Source organism: Panthera tigris, chromosome A3, assembly GCF_018350195.1.
Source record: "Panthera tigris isolate Pti1 chromosome A3, P.tigris_Pti1_mat1.1, whole genome shotgun sequence".
Classification (NCBI taxonomy): Eukaryota; Metazoa; Chordata; class Mammalia; order Carnivora; family Felidae; genus Panthera; species Panthera tigris.
In genome coordinates, this window is record NC_056662.1 from 27,170,623 (window position 1) to 27,191,512 (window position 20,890).

At 39.9% G+C, this 20,890-nt stretch overlaps 1 protein-coding gene and 1 long non-coding RNA gene across 3 annotated transcripts in view; one reads left to right on the plus strand and one right to left on the minus strand.

Moving 5' to 3' along the window:
• LOC122236981 overlaps window positions 1-19,613 on the minus strand; it is a 47,202-nt gene extending 27,589 nt beyond the window's left edge. For both annotated transcript variants that reach the window (XR_006215175.1, XR_006215174.1), the window contains exons 1-3: window positions 19,432-19,613; window positions 18,730-18,807; window positions 2,861-2,917 (exon numbers count right to left, since the gene is read on the minus strand). This is a non-coding gene — a long non-coding RNA (uncharacterized LOC122236981). The remainder of the gene's footprint in view (window positions 1-2,860; window positions 2,918-18,729; window positions 18,808-19,431) is intronic.
• DEFB116 (defensin beta 116) lies at window positions 7,564-12,655 on the plus strand. Its single transcript, XM_007073533.2, has 2 exons — window positions 7,564-7,630; window positions 12,417-12,655. The coding sequence occupies exons 1-2, from the start codon at window positions 7,564-7,566 to the stop codon at window positions 12,653-12,655; spliced, it is 306 nt and encodes a 101-aa protein (XP_007073595.2).
• Window positions 19,614-20,890: the final 1,277 nt, after the last annotated feature.

The following is a 20,890-nucleotide window of genomic DNA, read 5'->3' on the forward strand; positions in this document are numbered from 1 at the left end:
GTTAACTATCCAGTTCACAGCAGACAGCATTAAGAAGATCTTCATGAACATATCACTAGGGCAACAATTCAGATTGCCCATCTTTGAAGACACTAAGTACAGATCTGAGAACTCGCTCGCTATCAGATTTGAACTACTCAGCTCAGAGACGGGCCGCTGGGAAAAAAAGGCATCATTTCATCGTTTCATCACAATGAGGTCATCACCATCGCCACGTGTCATCACAGAGCTTTCAGAGTGAATGTAGTCGCACACCATCCAACTTCTGTTATGTGGACAGGCGTGTCTCTACACAGACAGGGCCACCATTTGAGAGTAAACGCTTTTGTTTCAAAAGTTGAAAAAAAAAAGTAATAAAAATAAAACCACCCTAATGAGTATGAAGTGATAGCTTATTGTGGGTTTGATTTGTATCTCCCTACTGATTTGTGATTTTGAGCCTCTTTTCATGTGCTCTTGGTCATTTGTATATCTTCTTTGGAAAAATGTCCATTCAAGTTCTCTGCGCATTTTTATTTTTATTTTTTTATTTAAAAAAAATTTTTTAACAATTATTTATTATTGAGAGACAAAGAGAGACAGAGCATGAGCATGAGAGGGGCCGAGAGACGGGGAGACACAGAATCTGAAGCAGGCTCCAGGCTCTGAGCTGTCAGCACAGAGTCCGACAGAGGGCTCGAACTCACAAACCGAGAGATCATGACCTGAGCCGAAGTCAGACGCTCAACCAACTAAGCCAGCCAGGTGCCCCACTCTTTGCCCATTTTTAAACAGGCATCAGTTGAGTTGTAGGAGTTCTATAGATAATCCGGATATCACTACTCTATGCCTTTTTAATATCCTTACCAGATAACATGATTTGCAAATATTTTCTCTCACCTCATGGGTTAGCTTTTCAATTTTTAATAATAATTCGATGCACAAAAGTTTTGCATTTTGATCAAGTCCAACATACCTACTTTTCTATTGTTATCTGTGCTTTTGCTGTCATATCCAAAAACAATCATCGCACATTCCAATGTCACGAAGCTTTCTCCCTGTTTTCTTCCAAGAATTTCATAGTTCTAGTTCCTATACTTAGGTATTTCATCAGTTTTGAATTTTTGCATATGTAAAAGGTAGGGCTAACTTAATTTATCTGTTTTGCATATCGATATCCAGTTTTCCCCACACCATTTATTGAGAAAACAATTCTTTCCGCCATTGAACAGTCTTGACACCCTTGTCAAAAATTACCCAAGCATACGCATGAGGATACCTTTCTGGGCTTTCTATTCTGTTCAATTGGTCTATAAGTCCGTGATGTTAGTAATGCACTGCTTTGTAGCTCTGTAGCTCTGTAGCAAGTTCTAAAATCAGAAAGTATGAGGCTTCCAACTTTGCTCTTTTTTGAGATTATTTTTGGTGGTTCAGGGTTTCTTAAGATTCCATATGAAATTTAGAATGCATATTTCTTTTTTTTTTTTTTTAATTGCTGGAACTTGGATAAAGATTGCATTGTATCTGTAGATCACTTTGGGTAGTACATAGACATGGGTGTCTTCTGTCTTCTTTATTTATTTTTGTCTTCTTTAGTTCTTTAGACATGGTGTCTTTCCTTGTTTGGACTTATTTAAATAAAATAGCTTATTTAAAGCCTTTGTCTACAAGATTCAATGTATGGGCTTCCCCTAGAACACTTGTTATTGATTGTTTTTTCCCATGTATGAGTCATACTTCCTTGTTACTTTGCATGCGTGAATGCGTCAGAGTTTTTCAAAGCCCATATGGACATCTCACTCTCCAGCCTTTCCTCCGAAGCTGTTTGATTAATCTATTTTTTCCCTCAACTGTTATTTATCTCCTCAGGCAGCTCTGACTAAAATATATGCCTGTAATTTTTTTTTTTTGACAAATGGCCCCTAGTAGGGTCTTTAGCAGTCAGTTCTGAGTCAAGTGAAATAAAGTCAAGTCTTTCAAACCAGTTTTCCAGGGAGCCACCAGACAGATCAAATAATGACAGTTCTTTGTGAATAAGGTCGGTTCTGTTCTTTCCAGAACTAAGAATGCAGGCTATCACTTTCAAGACTCTGAGTTTGGGAGTGGGAGATGATACGGGGGTAAAGGAAAATGCTAGAAAACTCACTGTCTCACTGTGTCCGCCTTTTTTCTTAAATAAGTGCTCTGAGGCAGTTAACAAGCCTTCGGTTAATTTTCAGAGTTCTAACAAAGTTGATTCTGACATTTGGCTGTGTTCTCATTGCTTTTATGGAGAGGTGAAATTTCAGCATTCTTGACTCCACCCTTTTTACTAGTGTCAGTCTAGACCTTTTACATTTATGGTAATTATTGATATATTGGGGCTTAAGTGTTCCAGTTTTTGTTATTTGTTTTGTTTCTTTCCACGCTTTCTCTTTTCTAAACTACCTGTGTGTTATTTCAACGATGTTTAGGATTGATCTAGTTTTGCTTATAGTGTTTTTTCTTTAAAAAATATTTTTTTAATGTTTATTTATTTTTGACAGAGAGAGAGAGAGAGACAGAGCATAAGCATGAGGGGCAGAGAGAGAGGGAGACACAGAATCCAAAGCAGGCTCCAGGCTGTCAGCACAGAGCCCGATGCGGGGCTCGAACTCACAGACCGCGAGATATGACCCGAGCCGAAGTTGGACGCTCAACCAACTGAGCCACCCAGGCGCCCCTAGTGTTTTTTCTTTTTTTTAGCATATTGCTTCATACAGTTTTCACAGTGATTGAAATATACATATTTCATATGTATATTTCATGTTCATATGTATATGAATTTCATGAATGTATTTCATATTTCATATGTATATATACATATATAACTTATCACAAACTGCTGGCATAAACATCTTACCATTTCAAGTGAAGTGCAGTAATCTTACTTCCATTTAAGTTTCTTTAGTCTTCTTACCTTAAAAAAATATAATTGTCTTAATTATTTTCTCTATATGCATTGAGCACTATGTCAAATGACATCATAATTTTTGTTACAACCATCAAATATGATAAGAAACTAATGAGAATTAGAGTGGTCTATTATATTTACCTCTATGTTTACCCATTTTAGTGTTCTTTTTTTCCTTTCTAAACTTTCAAGCCTTCTTCTCTTATCATTTCCCTTCTGTTTAGCTACTCTTTCAGGGTTGGCTTGCTGTCTACAAGTTCTCTTAGTTTCCCTGTGTCTGAGAATGACTTTATTTCCTCTCCACTCCTGAAGAATATTTTTGTCCAATACAGAATACATGGTTGACATTGCGTTTCTTTCAGTACATGAGAAATGTTATATCACCTGCTTCTGGCCTCCACAGTTTCAGATGAAAAATCATTTATCATTCAAATCTATGGTCTACCAAAGGAAGTTAATCTTTAGCTGTTTAAAAAAAATTTTTTTTTAGTATTCAGTTTTCAGAAGTTTGATTGTAATGTGACTAGGCATTGATTCCGTTAGGTTTATCCTATTGGGGATTTTCTTGGCTTCTTAAATCTGTAGGTTTATGCTTTTTCCCAAATTTGGGAGTATTTCAGCCATTATTTCTTCACATACATTTCTCAGTCTCATTCTCTCTCTCCTCTCATCTGGGACTTAGATGATATGGATTTTTTAATTTTTATTTATTTATTTATTTTTTATGATGGCCAGAATGTTTTTATTTTTATTTTTTTATATATTTTTTATTTTTATTTTTTTTCAATATATGAAGTTTATTGTCACATTGGTTTCCATACAACACCCAGTGCTCATCCTAAAAGGTGCCCTCCTCAATACCCATCACCCACCCTCCCCTCCCTCCCACCCCCCATCAACCCTCAGTTTGTTCTCAGTTTTTAACAGTCTCTTATGCTTTGGCTCTCTTCCACTCTAACCTCTTTTTTTTTTTCCTTCCCCTCCCCCATGGGTTTCTGTTAAGTTTCTCAGGATCCACATAAGAGTGAAGCCATATGGTTATCTGTCTTTCTCTGTATGGCTTATTTCACTTAGCATAACACTCTCCAGTTCCATCCACGTTGCTACAAAGGGCCAGATTTCATTCTTTCTCATTGCCACATAGTACTCCATTATGTATATAAACCACAATTTCTTTATCAATTCATCAGTTGATGGACATTTCGGCGCTTTCCATAATTTGGCTATTGTTGAGAGTGCTGCTATAAACATTGGGGAACAAGTGCCCCTATGCATCAGTACTCCTGTATTCCGTGGGTAAATTCCTAGCAGTGCTATTGCTGGGTCATAGGGTAGGTCTATTTTTAATTTTTTGAGGAACCTCTACACTGTTTTCCAGAGTGGCTGTACCAATTTGCATTCCCACCAACAGTGCAAGAGGGTTCCTGTTTCTCCACATCCTCACCAGCATCTATAGTCTCCTGATTTGTTCATTTTGGCCACTCTGACTGGCATGAGGTGATATCTGAGTGTGGTTTTGATTTGTATTTCCCTAGATGATATGGATTTTAGTTATTGTCCCACAGGTGCTCGAGACTTTGTTCATTTTTTTTTTTTCAATCTATTTCCCTCTGTTGCTCAGATTGGGTAAATTCTATTGACCTTTCCCTAAGTTCACCAATTATGTCATTTGTCATCTCCACTCTACCATTGAATGCCTCCAGTAAATTCTTAAAACTTCAGTAATTATATTTTTCTTGTCTAATATCCAGGTTTTTCTTTTCTTTTTTAATGTTTTAAAATTTATTTTTGAGAGAGAGAGAGAGAGAGAGAGAGAGAGAGAGCATGAGCAGGGGAGGGGCAGGGAGAGAGGGAGACACAGAATCCCAAGCAGGCTCCAGGCTCTGAGCTGTCAGCACAGAGCTCAACTCGGGGCTCGAACTCACGAACTACAAGATCATGACCTGAGCCGAAGTCGGACGCTTCATGGACTGAGCCACCAGGCGCCCTATCCAGATGTTTTCTTATAGTTTCTATTTTTGTGTGTGCGCCAAATTTCCTACTTTTTATTTGTTTCAAAACGATTATTAATTGTTTCTTGAAATATTGTATGATGGATGCTTTAAAATTCTTATCAGAAAATCCCAACATCTGATTCATCTTGGTATTGGTGTCTACTCACTGTTTTATTCTGCCATTCATGTTGTTATCTTCCTGTTTCTTGGCAAGAATGAGTTTTAAAAAACTATGTTCTGAAAGTTTTGGATATAATATTCTGAGACTCGGAGTTATTCTCCTCCTCCTCCTCCTCCTCCTCTTCCTCCTCCGCCTTCTCCTCTTTCTTCTTCTTAGCAGGAAATCCTCTGCTGAGATCTAGCTTGAAGGCTGGGCACTCGTATATATTTACACTCCCCTTTGGATCCTGCTGCTACTATCCTGGCAAAGCAGGGTGGGGCAAATGTGAAAGTACTTACACTAGTCCTGACTTACACTACGTTACTCAGTCTCTGTTGATGGTGGATGGAGATAGAAGCTCAGCTGCCCCCTGAGCTTAGCGGACGCTACTCCACAAGGGAATCACAGCCACTCCTGCTTCTGCCATTCAGGAGATGAAAGATTACCTCCCCATACGTCCCCACCAACATCACCTGGTGAGGAAGTCTGAGCACTTGCTTCTATAGAGAGGGGGTGAACACCATGGGTAGGGGGTGAAAGCCTTGTGAAACCATGGGGAAAGGAAGAGTGAGATTTTCCCATTGGTGTTAGGCTGGAGTAGGCGGAGTATTGCCAAGACGGTTTCTGTTGTTGGGCTACCCTTTCCCCAATCCTTTGGCCAGGCATAGGCTTTTCTTTGAGTGTTCCTTTTTTCACTTATCTGTTGATGAACACTTAGGTTGTTTCATGGATACTGTAAATAATGCTGCAATGAACATGGAAGGAAGTGCAGTTAGCTCTTTGACGTAGTGATTTCATTTCTTTCAGGTGTATATCTAGAGGTGGAATTGCTGAATCGTTTGTTTTCCGTAATGGCTGTACCGATTTACATTCCCACCAACGGTGCACAAAGGTTCTCTTTTCCCCACGTCGTCACTAGCACTTGTTACCTCTTGTCTTTTGGATAATAGTGATTCTAGCAGGTGTGAGGTGATATCTCATGGCTTTGATTTGCATTTCCCTGATGATTAGTGATGTTGAGCACCTGTTCATGTGACGGCTGGCCATTTGAACATCTTCTTTGGAAAAATGTCTACTCAGGTTATTTACCCACTTTTTAACTGGATTATTATTATTATTTTTTTATTGACTTGTATGAGTTCCTTTTATATTTTGGATATTAACCTTTTATCAGATATGTGGCTTGCAACATTTTCTCCCATGGTAGGTTGCCTTTTCATTTCTGCTCTGTCTTGAATTCAGTAACTGAAATAGTTCCTCTTTCCCTGTTTTTTCAAGTATTACAGTTGCTTTAGTGGGAGGGCTAGTATAACTCCATTTACCTTTGGGAGGACTAGTCCTGTTCCATTTGCCTTGTTGTGGCAAGATGTGGCAATACTATTCTAGACTTTTGAAAAGAGCCTTTTCACTCATTTCCAGATTTCCATTCAAAAGACTGGATCCCACCCATCCATCTTCCACATGATTCACTGGAGTCAGTGTGGCTTCTTCTAAAAAATTCTTTCATTCTCATTTCTCGGGAGATGAGCACTGAATTCCTCAGACTAAACTTATTGTCTTGAATAGTGAATTACTCTCTGATTTTTAGCAGTTGATTATGTTTTTGCCTTATCTCTCATTTCTGTCTTTCCACTCACTGGAAGAATGAAACACCCCAAAGGCACATACTTTCAGACAGCTATCATTTCTAATCTAGGCTCTATGTCTCATAAGATGGGTGGCTTAGGCATGTTACATCACCTCTTCAAACTTTCTTGTCCTCATCCGTGATGTAGAAAATATTACCTAACCTCACAGTGTTGTCATAAGTGTTCATATCTAGACCACGGTATTCAGTACAGAAACTGACACATGGTAGGTTCATGGTAAATATGAATTGCCATTATTTTTGCCTGATGTCTTTTCCTCCCTTCCCCCAGTTATACTTTCCCCTTCAGTTTTTCTTCCCCATCTTTTCTTTCATCGGTGCCTTCCCCCCAGCCCCCTTCCCCTTCTCCTTCTCTTTTTTTGGTCCATGATGCCGAGGACAGGATTGGACATACAGTAAGTATTTCGGAGAGAGGGAGACACTCTACTCTCAGGAGGATAAAGACAAATGTTTAAGGAAGGATTCCTTATTTCTTATAATTATGTATTACTTTCTCACTGCTTGCTTGCTTGCTTGAGCCATTCATTCATTCATTCATTCATTCATTCATTCAAATTTGTCTCACACAAAATGCCAACTGCCTCTAATTTGGCTTTGTTTCTTTCTGGGAAGGAAGGCCCACCTCAACATGGGTGCCGCTGGCACATCTCCCACACTTTCACAGAGTGCCCAGCTGAGACATGTGATGCATGTGATCCTTCTGCCTGGCTGACCCCAGGTATGTCTCATCCCTCTTAGTTCACTGCACACAACCCTGGCCCATTTCCAAAACTAATAAAGGCAGGGCATCGCTCTGCTGCAGTGATCTCTGTTCTGTCCTCTGCACCTGAGCCCTCCATTCTCTCAGGACATGTCAGTCATGAAGCCCTATTTAATGACCATTTCCATCCTCCTGATCCTGGTTCCTAAGACTCCAGGTAACTCAGGCCTCTCTCAAAGGTTCTGGGGTCTTGCGTGTGGTATTGTTATCTTGATGACCTCTGAGATGACTCCCACTCACATATCACAGGCACTACCTAAAGCCTTTCTGGTCTCAGACACGTTGGGAACGTTACTCCCAAGGTCCATCTCATGTCAAGATCTCCCCGGGTTCCGCTCTGCCAAGACAAATTTAAGAGGTTGTTGCTTCTTCTCTCCTGGGCTAGTGGAGTATCGAAGCATGAGGCATTTTAGGTAGTGCTGTTGCTGGGAGGATAGATTGATTCATGTGTTTGGTGTGCGAGATTGGATCCAAGTTGGGGAGCTATCAGATGAATCAACGGTAGTTTGGGAGAATGAGTTGTGGTGGGGATGGTATATGACCTTAGAGAGAGAGTAATATTAGAAAAATGAGTGGGCATGAGGAAGGGGTAAGCAATTCTGTTTATAGGATTGGTCTGGATTGATGCTCTGGTATAGTCTGGAGAGGGAAGGCTATTTTTGCCGAATGGAGCTGAGGGCGGAGTTGGGTAGGACTGAAAGTTAGGGTGAAGCTGGTGGTGGGGTTGTGTTTTGGATTAATGCTGTGCATTGGGTTGGGTGGCTTGGTTAGTATCCTGTTTGTGTTGAATTTTACAACTGAGCCTTAGGTGTTAGCTGTTAGCCTTGGAGTTAGCTGTTTGTTCAAGTAGGTGTGTTATTCAAGCTGGGCATATGTGGGGTGTGTCCGGGCAGGGGTTGGCTTAGCCTGAGTTTGGGGGGGTGATTAAGCTTGAGTAAGACGGTTGCATTCATCAGAGCAGAGCCGTGGCTGTTGAAATGGTGAGAGTGAATGCTGCGTGAAAAATATCTGGTAACTATTTTCAAATTCTTAAAAAAGTTTCTTGGGTGTGATTGGGGGTGGGGGGAGCACTGCAAAGCAATAAATATAACTGTAGGTAGTGAGGAAAAATGAAACTGGGAGGCTGGAATGTCCTTAAGTGGCTCTCCTTAAACTTTGACATGTACAGAAAGACACGGCAATAATCTCATCCCAGTCCCACAGAGAGCCAAGGTTGTCTCTTTTCTTGGGACTGAATTCAGAATTACTGTTTTCTCCTCCCTCTCTTATTTCTCTTTCCCCTTCCCACCCTCTCCCTACTTCACTTTCTCCTACCCCTTACTTCTCACTCTGTTTCATCCTCTTCACCTGAGAGACACTTGTCCTCATGTTCCGTAAAGTTCAGTTCCCATGTTAGAACAGTGGTAAAAACCACAGGTAAGTTTGCAGATAACAACAAAGGAAGACAAGTACTCCATGCTTCACAAGTTGTACATAGTGTTGCCTCCCTAATAACTATTTGATACTCTCACTTGGCAGTTCATGGGCAGGAACTGTTCCGGACAAACTTTTCTGGGGTAACCAAAGTCATTTTTTTCCTTTCGTCACCCCAAAACATATACTTAGGAAATTAATGTGTTTGAAAGCCGAGACTCTGTCTTTGCAACTTATGTATTCCTAGTATTGAGGTGAGTGCTTTGCACAGAGTAGGTTTATTGAATGAATTAATGAATACATATAAATGACTTATGCCTAATATATAAATAAATATATATTCTATATTTTATATATTATATATTTATTAAATATATAAAAAATATAAATTTATAAATATATATAAATTTTATAGATTAAAATTTTATAATTAAATTTAATATATAATTTTATAATTAAATTTTATAATTAAATAAATTTTATAATTAAAATTAATCTATAAAATTAAAATTTTATATATTAAAAATTTATATATTTATATATATTTAAATATTTATTTATATATTTTATATACTATATAAAATATTTATATATTTTATATACATTTATATATTATATATATATTATATATATATATATATATATATATATATATATATATATAAAGAACCTTACAAGTTGGGTGGGGAAGGATCGTGTTTGGGGTGCACAGGTGGCAAAGAAATCATGTATAACATTGCTTTTGGCTGTGTATGGAACTGTTAGAGTCTAGAGCATATGTTTTATTTTTTGATTCAAGCTGGGCATATGTCCAAAGTCGGTGAATGAGCCGGGCCATGTCTATGGGTGGATGTGAGAAGGTCAGGCAGGGTTGTGGCTCTCACTTCAGGCAGGAGCCCGTATTTTCTGGGAAACTCATGCACAGCACCCCTCCTCTGGCCTCTTCTCAGACCTGTCAAGTCAGAATCTCTAGAGACTTGATGTGAGTATACTTAACAACTCCCCAAGTTATTATAAAGTATGACCCATCTTATTAACCTCCTCCTTCAGAAACACAGTTGAGATTTCCTGATCTGGTGCAAACTCTCTCATTCCTATTTCTGACATGGGGAGACTGGGTACAGAGTACAGAGGGTCAGAGGCAAAGCTGATATTTAAAAGCAGATCTTTAACTTCAATTTGGAGATGGAAGGATGATCAAAGGTGACATTAAATGAACGTGGATATTACAATTTGAAATGGCAGGGAACTATATAGGGTTAGCATAGCTGCAGGATTGAGAAACTAGAAATATCTATAACAAAACCTTTGTTTCTTTGTTTAGCCACTGTAAGCAGAATCCTCCTGGGTCTGCCTTGACCTGCTTCCCATGTGGAGAGTGAGGGAAAGGCAGCTTGCCTGATCCTCATTCCTGCTATCTGTGTTCCTATCCATCTTCTGGTGATGGAGGTGACCTTGGGTGCCCTGGCTCCCATCCACTGGATTTGGGAGAAAATAAAAGTCCACCAGTTCAAATATTAGCCAGAAGAGTGTGAGTATCACTCTAGCGGGGCCCTGCAGACCTCCTCCTTTTGTAAGTAGGATGATGCCAAGAGAGGGAGGGGTTCCACGATGAGGGCAAGGATTAAAGTAGGAAATGCAGCGGTACCCTGATGTTGGAACATGGATGACGGGGCGCCATTTTTTACCTCCTTGTTCTGGTTAACCAGCAGGCTGGCTGATGCCGCAGCAATTGCGTGCCTTCCATGGGCTGGAGTGCCAATTTCTGGGGAAGTCCATATGTATATCAGTGCCCAGATGCTATGGGATGTCTGCCATTAAGACAGAGTACTTTATACTTTCTTTCCTCTCACATTATCTGACTTCACCTAGACTTGGGACATCTTGCTTTCTGTTGATACAAAATTAACAGAATGTTCTTTTTGCCAGACGGAAAACAATGTCAAATTTGCTTGTCCAATTTTTATTAATGTGGGTGGGCACTGGAGACCTCTGTGTGCTTAGCACGGAGTACGTGGCCTGGCACAGAGTGAGTGCTGATAAATGGATGTGAAATGAGGGGATGGGTGGGTGGTTGAAAAGGTTCTTGAATGTGAAGCTATGGAGTCTGGACTATCTATTGATAGCTGAAGAAGTCCTTATGCCTAAAGACATCACGCAGGAAGACGCCACCCTGCCCTAGAAATCCTCTCATATAGGGAGGCAATGTCACACAGAGAGGAAAGAGCATGGGCTTAGTATCAAATAGAGAAGAATTGAATCCCAGGCCGGGTCAAGTGCAACGCTGTAGAAATGTGGACAGAACAAGATTTCTCTTTGAGCTTCAGTGTCTTCATCTAAAGAATAGCAGTAACAATAAGCTTTTATGAAGGTTCAATGAGATATCATTTGTCAAATGCCTGACACATGGTTGAAGCTGGACGTATGATATGACTGTTAGTACTGTTTTCTTTCTAACGTTTATTTATTTTTGAGACAGAGAGAGACAGAGCATGAACGGGGGAGGGTCAGAGAGAGAGGGAGACACAGAATCCGGAGCAGGCTCCAGGCTCCGAGCTGACAGCACAGAGCCCGATGTGAGGCTTGAACTCACGGACCATGAGATCAGGACCTGAGTCGAAATCGTCCGCTCAACCGACTGAGCCACCCAGGTGCCCCTGTTTTCTTTCTAATGGCTCCTTTGCCTTTGAAAGTTGCAATAAGTAACTAAATCTATTGATGACTAGCATTTATAGAAAGCTGAGTGAGTGTCAGGAACTTTGTCACTGGGGTATTTCCAGCCAAGGAGCCCATGTACACGTGCACGTATTTGGATGACTGATATATAGCTATCAGTGGTCAGTGAGGGGCTTTAGCCATTTGTGGAAAGCGCGTGGCAGAGGTTTGTACAGTGAGCACATGTGTATATGCTCAATATATGTGTGAATGCCGACGTGTGCACTTGTGCCTGTGCGTGTGCTCCAGCGTGTGCTCCCCAGGTACACGCAGCATCTGTTTCTGTGGGGCCAAGGTACAAAGAGAAACGGGTGTGGTACGTGTTTGCTCAAATGCTTCAAAGGACAAAGGCACGCAGGGGCTGGATGTGCGTGCCCTGCCTCAGCGTGGAGCCCGGCTGCCCCTGACGGAGCTCTGTGTGAGAAGCGTACCTCTGTACGGACACTTGAGAACACGTCCAGTGGGTGCCCCTGAAACCCTGGACCCTCAGGAAAAGCCTTTCATATCAGCAACAGTGTCTAATATTTAATTACTTCTTACTAGGTGCCAGCTACTTTTCTGAGCACGCTACATATGCTAATCTAACATCACAAACGTTGTTACACCCATTGTGAAAACAATGCGACGGTGGGCTAGCCAACCAAAGTATCTGGCTAAAGGATGACAAGTTATAATGACGGAACCCGCATTTGAACCAAGGTGGTTTTGACTCCGGATCCTGTTAATACTCTCAGGGCTTGTTCTCTCGAAATCATGCTTCCCCACTCCTGTTATCACTGCTGCAAGGACACTAAACATGACTATGTTTTCCCCAGGTGACCTGTTCAGATCCTACTATGGCAACAGCCAAGAGCCTTGGATTCCATGCCAGCTGTACCACGGCATGTGCAGAAACACCTGCAGAAACAATGAAATTCAATACTTAACCTGCTCAAGTGATCAAAAGTGCTGCCTGAAACTGTCTGTGAAGGTAGCCCGTCCTAACAATGTGAAGGATTATGACTCCGACTCCAACCTGTCAGTTACAAACATTTCAAGCTACTCTAAAATTTGAACATCACCAACCATACCACCACCCCCCGGAGTAATTCTTCCCTCATTCTGGAACACCCTCTCCATAAAAACGCATTCCTTCTCACGTGTGTGTCTTTCGTCTGTGAGCCGTCATCACTGGACAGGGGAAGGTTAGGCAGAAGCTGGGGAGCAACAGAGTACTGGAAAGGACACTGGCCAAGAAAGCAAATAGGATCCTGGAGTAGCTCGGTAAATGTTGAGGGTGCCAAGGAAGGGAGGAAATCACATTTCGGCTCTGCTTTGGTACCACCAAGAGGGCTGTGATTCATTCTTAGGCAGCAGGGGGAAGGTGACGACTGTACTGAGTCTGGATTATCCAGTGAATATGTAGGGGAGATCACTGAGTCCTCTGAGTAAAACGTCGTAAGATTACGACGAGGGCAAGATGGCTGTCTTTGATATCCAGACAACCATCCTGGCCTGTTTGGTATGATGTGGTGTCCTCAGGAAGAACCAGAACCAGACAGATGGATGACGAGGACTGAGTATAGGAATCTGTTGGACAAATTCGAGCAACATTTCCTGAGAGGTAGAGGCGTTGGAAAGTGGACCAAGCAGGGTTGATCCTGAGCATTCTTCCGGTTTCGAGTCTGGAGGACCATTTCTGGGTGTGAGACAGAGGTGGTTGTGGTCATGGTGAGAGAAAGGGAATTGAAACAGAAGCTGGATACTGTACTTGATAACCTTTAAGATTCCTTTCATTCCTGAGAATGTAGGGATATTAACTTTCCACTCCAAACTTAATCACAACTAATAGTTGGACATACTATGGAATTATCATTGTGTTATGTAGACTCCTTTTCCATGGCTAATGCTTCATCTCTCCCCTCTTTGGATCGAAACTTCTAGAAGTTTGAGTCTGGATTATTTTAATAATAATTTAATAATCTTCATAATGTTTCCCATTATTAGACAAATGACAATTTCAGCCCAGATGGACCAAAGGCCATGCACTCACTAAATGACCAATTCATACAGCCGGATTTTAATTTTCATGGAACTTAGAAGTCTGGTGGGAAATCTTAATGATGTTTATGTCTTTGAGATCCACTGACATTCAGACATGTTTGTCAGACAGGGGATAGGGGCTTGACAGAAGCCAGGTTTCAAGAAGGGAGGCAGAAATTTTCTGGAATAAGTAGCATGATTGGACACAACTTTTAATATTTAAAAGAATATATTGGTCCCAGGTTCAGCACAGGAGTAATATTTCAGACTTTCTACTTCAGAAGTTTTTGTAAAGGGAAAATGGTTGTGGAATTCTAGGCTTAAAGCAGATTCCCATTTCCTTGGTTTCCCCATGTCTTCAAGAAAGAAACATGCATATGAAGTCAGAAGGGTTTGTTCTCTGTTCCCCATCACTGCTCAGAAGCTGTGTGATCTTGGGCAAGTTCTATATTTACATGTTCAACCCAGACGACATCTCTGAGGCCCAGACCCCCATATTGAATTATGTATTTGCTAGGTTATCATGGATTTCTCAGCTCTCTCAGATTCAAGTGTCCTAAACTGAATTTCCACCCTGTTTGCCTGGCTTTTCTCTGGTCTTCCCTTTTGAGTAATCGACACCTACCAGTCATCCCATTGCTCAACTCAGAAACTTGGGAATCATTCTAGATCCACCAATTCATCTCAAGTCACCATGTCCAAACCATTAACATGTGCTTTTGGTTCCAACTCAAACTGATCTCCATTTAATGATGAAGTCAGCTTTTGCATAACCAAAAGGAGAGGAGGGTTCACTATTTCCTTAAAGTGAAAAATCTTAACTAATCAAGAAATCCTTCATGTCTTAGTCCCTTGAATGTACTTTTTTTTTTTTTTTATTCTTTTAGGGATCTTCAATGCCATCCACCTTTGCTTTTCTCAACAAGTAATTTCCTTTGTTCAAATGTGTATTTGTCTGTATTTTGATCGTTATTAGCATCCTTATCAAACAGTGTCTTTGATGTTTGCTATTTCATAAGGTCCACCATCAGCTTCTCTCATTGTTCCTTCTCCGGTTTCACTTTCTCCACTGCTCATCAACACAAGTCTTACAAGGATTTTTTAGGTATATTAAGTTATAAAAGAAAGCCTGTGATTTTGATGGGTTAAAGAGGGTAGAGAGTGATTCCCAGCCTCTGCCTGATGGGTATTCTTCTTCCTTCCTAAAAAAACAAATCTAATAAATGGCAGACATTTATTTTAAACTTTTGAGTCTGGTCATTCTTGCCCAACAAGTTGGTGTCGTTTGTAAGATCTGAGGAAGGGTGGAGGTGGAGTGTAGGATGAGGAATGAATTTACACACAGTCTTAACTCTCAGATCCTCCTCTGTATCTCCCCTCTGTGGCCTGGAGATTCCATGGCTCCATGCCTGAGTTCAGAAATGCTTTGTATTTCAGGTAGGGACTATAATCTGAGTTCAACCACGTAGTTTTGCTGGTCTGTTAACCCTTACCACCAATAACTGAGAAAACTCGGGTCTACTGTTTTTTAGGTGAGACTCTATTCAGTGGGGTTCTCAGTCAAATGGTTAAAAAGAAAGCCTCATCTCTAATCTCTGTTTAGCTTATTTTAAATAAGCATAACTTTAAATATAGCATGACTATAGCATAACTTAGTATAATGTGGAATTGGTGACCGGAGATTATCTCCAAACTAGTATTGTTTTCCTGCTTCATTCTTATGCTAGGATGTTCCAAAATATCTAAGAGAAAAATCTGGAAATCTCCCATTTTGGCCAGAAAGTAGTCATGATATTTATGGTGAGAAGAAGTTTACAAAAGGAAATAAAAATTCTAAATTCTCTCCTTTACAGATATATCTACAAGAGTTTGAAAACATCACTGATGAACTTCAAAGGGAAAAAAACCCTGTAAGCTTTTTCAGATACACATAGAACAAATGCCTTTGACAAAATAATAATAATAATAAATAATAATAATAATTTGTACTCAAAACCATCCTATTGCCAGCCTCTATATGCCTCAGATTTTCTACACAACAACTCCAGATACTCTATGAAACTGCCTCAATATAAGATTAAGCCTTCAAAACATTCTTGCCATGTAATTTTTTAATGTTTAAATGAATACCACCTAGAAATGATGGTAAATAGATGTTATTCCATTTAGATTAAATACTCCAAAGACTTTTGAGCAGATTCACTCTGTGTTATGGAAATTAACTCTCCTGCTGTCCAGAACATAATCAAAAATGAGATCAAAAATGAGAACTTCTCCTCAGAGTATGTTTAGGATTACGAAGGGCAAAGGGGTTGAGGAATTATTATATTTTAAACAACAAAAGTGAGTGTAGAAGGAGGTATTGAATACATGCTAATATTGAATACATGTAACAAACAACTCTGTTTTAACATGTAAGGTAATCCCTATTTTATAGATCAAAGGCTTTATTTCTTTCAGAGTCCAGAGTGTTAACCATAACACAACGGAACCAAGGCTTTATTTCTTTCAAACACACACACACACGCACACACACACACACTGAAAACACCACCCCCCAAGCAAAAGCATTTTGGAGTATTACATATGCATTGTAAATTATTTTGAAATAAAATCATGTTTAGAAAGGCACCATTCTATCAAAAAATTGTGAAGGAAAATGATCCAAAATTTGGAAATAAGTAAAAGAGATTACTGGGTGTTCTTTCAGTGGAATGCTGGACATGATCTAGTAGATCCCCTGGGATTATAATTCTATTAGGGGTGTCCACGATTAAATTAATTTTCCACTGACTAAGCTATTTAGAAACTTTGTATGGGTAGTGGTTAATTAACAGAGAACTGTATCATTGCCAAAATTCTTTTGAGAGTCATTACAAACTATTCCCATCCATAGCAATGCAAAGGGACAGATACAGTTGGATGCCCCTGACTTCTTTCTGGTGGGAAACAGCCCTGAATGTTAGAGTTTATTGCTCTTCAGTATATTAAATAGGTTTACAATTTCTGTACATTTGCAAATTTATTTCAGAGTTCATTTGATGGATTATATTCATCACTGTTTCTCTGAACCGGTCTTAACATCTTACTGATTTCTTTATTCTTTATGAGTTAAATGAAATCACGGAAATCTTTTCATTTTATGTCTACCTGTGACATGTTTTTAACTTTAGAACTTTATACTATGCTCTGTTTCATCACAGTAAAGATACACGATAGACGTACAAAACGTGGAATTTGTATTTGTGGTTTTGTAATTTTTTGCAAGAAAAGCAGAGTGATACTGACTGCGTATGAAACAAAATTACATGAATTAAATGGTTTTTATACTAATGATACATTTTTTTTCTAGTAGAGTTATAAAATCAGATGGACAATTTTAGTTTTGGCCTGATACAGCCAAGCTATAGATCGGTAACTGACAAAGTAGTTGGGCATCCGATCAGGGTCCCCTCAATGGATAGGACCACTCTGTGTCACTTTGTCAGTCTTTTATTTAACAGTAGCATTTCCTGTGTTTTTCTAGAAGAAATTCTTTCTTAAAACAAGGCCAGAAAGATATTAACCTATATTTCCTGGATATTTTAGCTTGCCTTGTTTATCTTTGAAGCTCCAGCCATTCCCAGAGGGTCTGGAATACAGTTGGCATTCAGTACATATACGTGGGTAAGTGAAAGAAATGAACAATTTTGAGCCTTGCTTTCACTGCCTACGAAGTCTTTAAAAATTTACTTTTGATATTCCATTTTTAATATGGAGTACATTTCTCTTATGTTTGTGAGAGGGAGGAGTATAATTACACTTTCCTGAGAGGTACAACCAATTTAAAGCTGCACTAACTGGCTAGTCCTATTTTCCCCCTGATTTTCCACTTATGTCCATCATATATCAAAATTCCCTGTATGCATGGTCTGTTTCTGGGCTCCCTATTGTGTACCATTGGTCATTATGTTTATGCCTGCATCGATATTTCTCTATGTTAACAACTATAGTCATATAAATAGTTCTAATATATGGTAGATTAAGTCGCCATCCTATTTATTTTCCTTCAGAAGTTTCTTGGCAATCTTGACCTTTTACCTCTACATAGTTTTCTATTAATTTTTTTTTCAATTTCATAAAACTATGTTGGGATTTTGGTTGGCCTTGCACTGAATCTGTTGGGATTTTGACTGACCTTGCATCAAATTAACAAACCAATTTGGGAAGAAGTTACATCTTTACAAAACTATGTCTTAATATTCACGATCATGGATCATTTTTCCACTCACTTAGGACTTTTTTTTAATGTTTATTTGTTTTTGAGGAGAGAGTGTGGGTGAGGGAGGGGCAGAGAGAGAGGGAGACAGAAGATCCAAAGTGGACTCTGCACCGACAGCAGTGAGTCCCACGCGGGGCTTGAACTCACAAACTGCGAGATCATGACCTGAGCCGAAGTCAGACACTCAACTGACTGAGCCACCCAGGCGCCCCTACTTAGGATCTTTTAATGATTTCTAGTGGAATCATATCTGAAGACACGGCTTGTAGGTTTGCTGAGAGGTAAATTAAGACAAGAACATGTAGGGCTTTAATGGTCACATCCTGGAAGTAACTTCCATAATTTCTCTCTTCATACTCCTGTTTAGAACTGCATTGCCAAGAAAACCATAAGACTTTACTGAAAATTCTTTGACTTTCCCAGAATTAGAATAACTTATGGTCTCCATCTTTAAGCAGAAGGCAGATTTTAAAGGCTGCATCCCCTCAAAGGGGGGTAGGCTCCCTGACTTCAGATTTGGCCAGGAAGAACAACGGACAAGGTGAAACCTTCTAAAGTGAAACCAGAATCCATAGAGAACAATGACGACAAAGATTTTTTTTTTCCCAGAAAACTTATGCCTCACAAATAAAATGTCCCTATTTTTACATTGATGGCATTGCCATGGACCAGTGACTGCTGTGTGTCTTCTTCTCTTTTTTGAATTGGAGTCTTTGTTGCAGGTGTCTTGTCTCTGCTTCATTATTTTATTTTATATCTAGTGTGTGTATCAGGGGAAGGAGCAGAAAACTTGTTCTTGGTTTATAGGTCATGATTAGGAGGAAGTAATCGTGAAAATTGATTACCTGGAGATCCTGGAGTTTTGAGCTGGAGACGGTGACTGGAGAAGGCGCTGGCTTGTCCTCTCAGGGGAGGAGAATGTTCTGTACACGGGAGGAAGACAGAAATACGAATTTGGTAGACTGGCAAAGAGCGGCTAGGTAATCTTAAATTCTATTTCTTTTTCCTACACATTCCAGCCTCCTTTACAGTTAGTTAGCTGGGGGCCACGTAACTGGCTCTGCTAATGGAATATGGACAAGAGTATAATATGCCACTTTAAGGCCTTGCTCCTAAAATCTCTGGTGAGTCAGCTTTCCTCATCCTCCATATTGTGCAACTGGAAACCAAGTACTTAAAGCTGGCACAGCCACAAAATGGGAAAAATCAAGATGCTGGAGTCACCACTTGGAATCACCGTCCTGAGTCGTCCAGGAGAGTCAGGTGACCAGGAATGGAGGACGATGTGAGCAAAAAACTAACGTTTATTTTCTTCAACCAACGAGTTTTTCGGGGTTGTCTGTTGTAGCAACTGGTATTAATAATCATCCCAAACCATGTATTTTCAATGACCCAAGAAAGGGATTCTAGGTATCCCAGTCAAGGATAAAGAAATCTTCCCCCATTATCTGGTTCACTCCAGATTTCTGACATCCCATTTCTCTTTGTAAGTGTGTTTTGCTGAATGTGTTAGATCACCTTAATTTGCAATTTCATGAAGGAGTTACCTGTTGGATGGGAGGATGCACAGGGACTGGCTGGTCGATTTTCCTGGGAGATAATGGAGTTGTTTGGGGCAGCCTATGGCTCTTCTGGCTAGAAATTTTCCCTTTGTCACATGTTTACTTAGCCAAATTTTCAGTATTTTCTGTAGTCTTCTTCATAAGTATTCCAATTAGTTTTTGGCCTCTACTGCCTGCAAAGCAGAAGGAAAACCACAATGACTCAAAGGTATCAATGAACCATTCATAATAATAAATGTAATAACATATGTGAAGAAGGACCCGCAAACTTAACAACTGTGGTCAATAAACATGATTACGTGTGTAACACATCTAGCTCAGGCCTCATATATACCTATTTCCTTGAACCTCAGATACATTTTCTTGCATATTCCAACACTTGTGAACTTTGGATGCATTGTACCATCGATGTTAAGAGCACCTTGTTAATCAACACAACATCGGAATAAGTTGTAAGCTACATGCTTAATCACATTGAGAAAAACCATTAAACGCTATGGTGTCTTAATATGCCTTGAAATTGTATTGTCACTTTAAGCATTATTAAAGAGGTCAAGGTCATTCACAGAGATTCTAAACAGTAGTTTGGGAATACGATCCTATGCATAATTGCCAGGGGCTAAACTTTCATGAATATTTTATTGATATCTTATATACTTTGTAAATGATAAAAGGATATCCAAGAATGAGATTGTTCCAAAAGATAAAATTGTTGCAGGCACACAGAAAATAGGATGTGTCATAGTTCAGCCAGCGGATAACTGAGTAAAAATCAAGGTGTTAAGTCATACTCCTTACTATATTAGATTCGGTTGCATTATTTTCAGCATTTAGCTGAACCAATTTAAAAGGACCCATTTTTACATGCCTCTCCAGATTTCCTTGACCCCATCTGCTTCACAGATCTTTGGCTATTTGCTCACAGGAGAGCCCTGACCACCACTGACATCACCACAACCCCGATACCTGCCAGATGGAACAAGGATTGTGCTCCTGCATGATGCCTACATCATGCGGGGAACCCAACCAAAGCAAAGCCATAGAGCATCTGGATGCTTTCACCATTTCTGGAGAAGTACATCTTGGGGAATGGAGTTTGGTTATGCAATGACTGCTCAGAAGGGCTGTTTGATGCAGTTTAGAAGAGGCAGGGAAATAATGCTCATGAGGCAAATTTTGATCAATAAGGGCCTTAAGACAGGAAGAGGCCAGCAGGTTTGTTCCTTTGTCTTATTCCCCTGAAACACTGTTCTGATTGGCCAAGCAACTGATGATGTTTTTTCTCGAAGCCATGGAGAAGCCATCGACAGCTTGGTAAGGCATCTCTGGGGTCCATCTCTGTTCTGGGATTATCATCCCAACTGAAGTGTTAGTATACAAGCTTTGCCTCAAATTCTGCTTTCTAAGGCAGTGTTTTTCAAACTTGTTAAAACCCAGGTTGCAG